A 3,329-nucleotide genomic window follows, 5' to 3' on the forward strand; every position below is an offset into this window, starting at 1 on the left:
ATATTTCCAGGTGTGCCTTTTGACAAGTCAGGGTATTTAAATACTTGATTAGCTGTAAAAACTGTCAATTCCCTTGTTTAAAATACATCAATAAATTTTTAACCTCAAAGGTAATACTAGTTTAGTAATTTATCAGTATCTTTTCAAATTAATAAAAACTGCGAACATGAGCGTGAACGGCGGGTTGCGTATTAACCGCGAGCTGCTATGGCGTAAGCTCTTCGCATTCGACCATCAACCAGCCGAGGATGTTCCCACCAGTACTCAAGACATCACTGGTCATCTGTGCAGTGTCATCCAGACCGCCGTAGCCCGTGGGCGTCATGAACCTTTGCGCCAGATGCTGGTGCAGCGACTCGGATACTGGTTACGTTCGGACGTGGTTTCGCCATTCTGGAGCTTTTTCGACTCAATACCGGCCGAGATCGAGCACAGCAGAGGTGCAAGACGAGGTCGCAGACGCGTGGCTTTGCTCTGCGCGCAGCAACTCACGCTGGCGCTGCAGTTCGCCGAGGACGCCTTCGCCCATTGCGTGCAGATCGCCAGCCTCTTCGACGATCATGTGCAAATTATAAAAGGACGGCGAACAATGTTGCAGGAACTCAGGACCAGTTTTCGCTGTCTAGTGTTCGATGATTCGCGGGCAGTCGAGAGATTCGAGGAACTTCTGCTCATTTTCTTCTCCATGAGCTTCCAGAAGTTTCGGGGCAAGGAGAAATCGCAGGCTTTCGACTCCAGACCAATACGGCAGACACTGCTGCAGCTGGAATGGCTACATGTGGCCGAGCCAGCGTTGCTAAGAGTGTTGCACTCTCAGATAAAAAAGGTGGTCAAGTCGACGTGTGGAGAAGTGTATGACGAGCTGTTCCTGACAGAGGTGGAGCAGTGGGCGTGTTCCGAGCTGCTGCCATGGCTGGAGGAGATCATGCAAACAAAGGATGAGGCTTCGACAAGGAAGTGGAGGGATATTCTATCTAGACAAGTGCTACAGGAGTTTGGGAGTCTTCGTATCAAGCAGCTCTTCGAGATTATCAAGGAGTTCCCAGACAGGTGAGGAAAGTTGAACGAGTGTGAATGGTAATGCTGAAGAACTGACTGTACATACAGTGTACCGGCGTTAGAAGACCTCAGACAGTGTCTGGAACGCACACAGCAGCATGGTGAGCTATTGCAGGAATTTCGAGGTGCATTGCAGGCGCGACTACTGCAGCCAGGAGCCAACACGTCCGCAATCCTCGATATTTATGTGTCTACTATCAAGGTACAGTTTTGTTTTTATTGACTGCTTGTTTGCTATAGTAAATAATACTGCTTTTTAAGGCATTTCGTCTGTTAGACCCCAAGGGTGTACTGCTGGAGGCGTTGAGCGACCCGGTGAAGGAGGTACACAATGACCCAGATGCGCTTACGCTCTAATGTTTTTTATTTAACATATTTTATGAATATGTTTAAGTACTTGAGAAAGCGCAAAGACACAGTTCGCTGCATTGTCCAGAGTCTCACTGATGAACAGAACGGCGACCTGTTCGAAGAGCTTCGCCGAGACAATATGCGTATTATCCAGCACGACGATGATAGTGATGACGATGAGGACATGTCACCAGACTCGTGGGAACCAGATCCGATTGAAGCAGACCCGACGAAAACATCGCGCAGTCGAAGCAGCGACGACATCCTGAGAATTCTTGTACGTTCATTCTGACCAGAGAATTGCCAATTTTTTTTTACTAACAATTTGTCATGTTAGGTCAACATTTATGGAAGCCGCGAGCTGTTTGTGAATGAATATCGCATGATGCTGGCAGATAAGCTGCTGCACAATCTCGAGTTCGATACCGATCGTGACGTACAGACGTTAGAGTTGCTTAAGCTGCGCTTTGGTGAAGATAGCTTGCAGCAGTGTGAGATCATGGTGCGTGATATTGAGGACTCAAAGCGACTCAATGTAAACGTTCATTCAACTATGAACAAGCCTGAGTCGAAAGCGGCGGTTGCTACAGAGACAAGTTCTGGAGTAGAGACAGAGAGTCAACCTGCCCTACCTGGAATTCCATTCACTCGGGTCGATGCTACGATCGTTTCTCAACAATTTTGGCCGCCCTTACAAGGCGAAGACTTCACGCTGCACCCGAAAGTGTCGAAGGATGTTGATGCGTTTAAGGATGCCTACAACGTGCTGCGTAACCCGCGGTCGTTGGAATGGAATTCTTCTCTTGGCTCCGTTCAGGTGTGTGGGACTAGACTAAGCTTCTTGGATTCGTGACAACAAAAACGGATGCTAATCATTTCTTGTGACCTATTTTGTAGCTTTCAATTGAGCTGGAAGGTGAAGAGCGCGAGTTTAACGTGTCTCCATTGCAAGCCACGATGATTCTTTACTTTGAAGAGAAAGGTAAGTCACGTATGTGGATCATGCCCTCATGGAGCTCGTCCTTATTTCGTATGCTGTGCACAGATCGGTGGAGTGTTGAGGAGCTTGCAGCGAAGTTGGAGATTTCTGACGATTTACTACTGAAGCATGTGTCTCTGTGGGTGAATCACGGACTGGTATCATTTGGCTCGGGACGAAAAGAGCTGGTGGCTAGTGTATCATTCCAGGACACCCGGTGCGACGATGACTCGATGGTTGAAGACGTCGAAACTGCAGTGTCATCAGACGCACAGGCAGAAGAGGACTTCAAAGTATTGGAGAACTATATCGTGGGTATGCTCTCGAACTACGGATCGCTTACTATCCAGCGAATCCACAACTTGCTTTCCACGTTCGCGCGAAGTGGAGCCCAACCATGTACGTGGCTATAGTAGTTCGTTTTGGGCTTACTTTCTTTTGCTAACGTTTTATTGGTTGGTATTGTGCAGATACCAAGACGATCTCTGGTCTTTCTGTGGTTCTCGGTAAGCTAGTCAGCAAAGGCAAGCTCGAGCTTGTTGGTGGCCAGTATCAACTAGCCAAATAGCTTGCTGCGTCTTCCCTACTGTGTTTTGTCCCGTATTTTCAGAAGCCATCAGGGCAGGTCTTGTGGGTGTGGCCAACGGAGGCACAGGTCAAGCAGATTGGTTTCGGCGCAGCTCCATTCTTCTTCCCATGCTTGAGTGAAAGCTGATCCATCGAATACGCTCTTGCCAACCGCTTCTCGTACGTGAGCCCGCTGTGGCAGCCAAACTGGAAGCAAAAACGCATGAATATGATAGTAACATAAAAACATAGCATTTCCCTCAGCGAATTCTCTCACTCACCTTTACATTGGTCTCCAAGTCCTTCGGCACGTCGTAGTACTTCTACAATACAATATTAATCAGTAAGAAATACAGCAGGTGTCATTTTTTTT

At 47.8% G+C, this 3,329-nt stretch overlaps 1 protein-coding gene across 2 annotated transcripts; it reads left to right on the forward strand.

The window, feature by feature from the left end:
• The first annotated feature begins 145 nt into the window (after window positions 1-145).
• PPTG_14091 lies at window positions 146-3,321 on the forward strand. Of its 2 annotated transcripts, XM_008911058.1 has the most exons (9): window positions 151-1,050; window positions 1,108-1,261; window positions 1,321-1,383; window positions 1,454-1,687; window positions 1,748-2,227; window positions 2,308-2,392; window positions 2,456-2,788; window positions 2,860-3,136; window positions 3,209-3,321. In XM_008911058.1, exons 1-8 carry the CDS (start codon window positions 167-169, stop codon window positions 2,955-2,957), a joined length of 2,331 nt encoding a protein of 776 aa, XP_008909306.1. In that variant the 5' UTR covers window positions 151-166; the 3' UTR covers window positions 2,958-3,136; window positions 3,209-3,321. The 2 variants fall into 2 exon arrangements, with proteins under 2 accessions (XP_008909305.1, XP_008909306.1); XM_008911057.1 differs by having other exon boundaries at window positions 146-1,050; window positions 2,860-3,321.
• The last annotated feature ends 8 nt before the right edge of the window (window positions 3,322-3,329 follow it).

Source organism: Phytophthora parasitica, assembly GCF_000247585.1.
Source record: "Phytophthora parasitica INRA-310 unplaced genomic scaffold supercont2.40, whole genome shotgun sequence".
Taxonomy (NCBI): Eukaryota; Oomycota; class Peronosporomycetes; order Peronosporales; family Peronosporaceae; genus Phytophthora; species Phytophthora nicotianae.

Bases quoted from the DNA above. Each gene is read 5' to 3' on its own strand.
- PPTG_14091 (XM_008911057.1), top strand. From the start codon at position 167: ATGAGCGTGAACGGCGGGTTGCGTATTAACCGCGAGCTGCTATGGCGT. The intron at 1,262-1,320 runs GTACAGTTTTGT...CTGCTTTTTAAG, and splicing joins TTTATGTGTCTACTATCAAG to GCATTTCGTCTGTTAGACCC. The intron at 2,393-2,455 runs GTAAGTCACGTA...TGCTGTGCACAG, and splicing joins TCTTTACTTTGAAGAGAAAG to ATCGGTGGAGTGTTGAGGAG.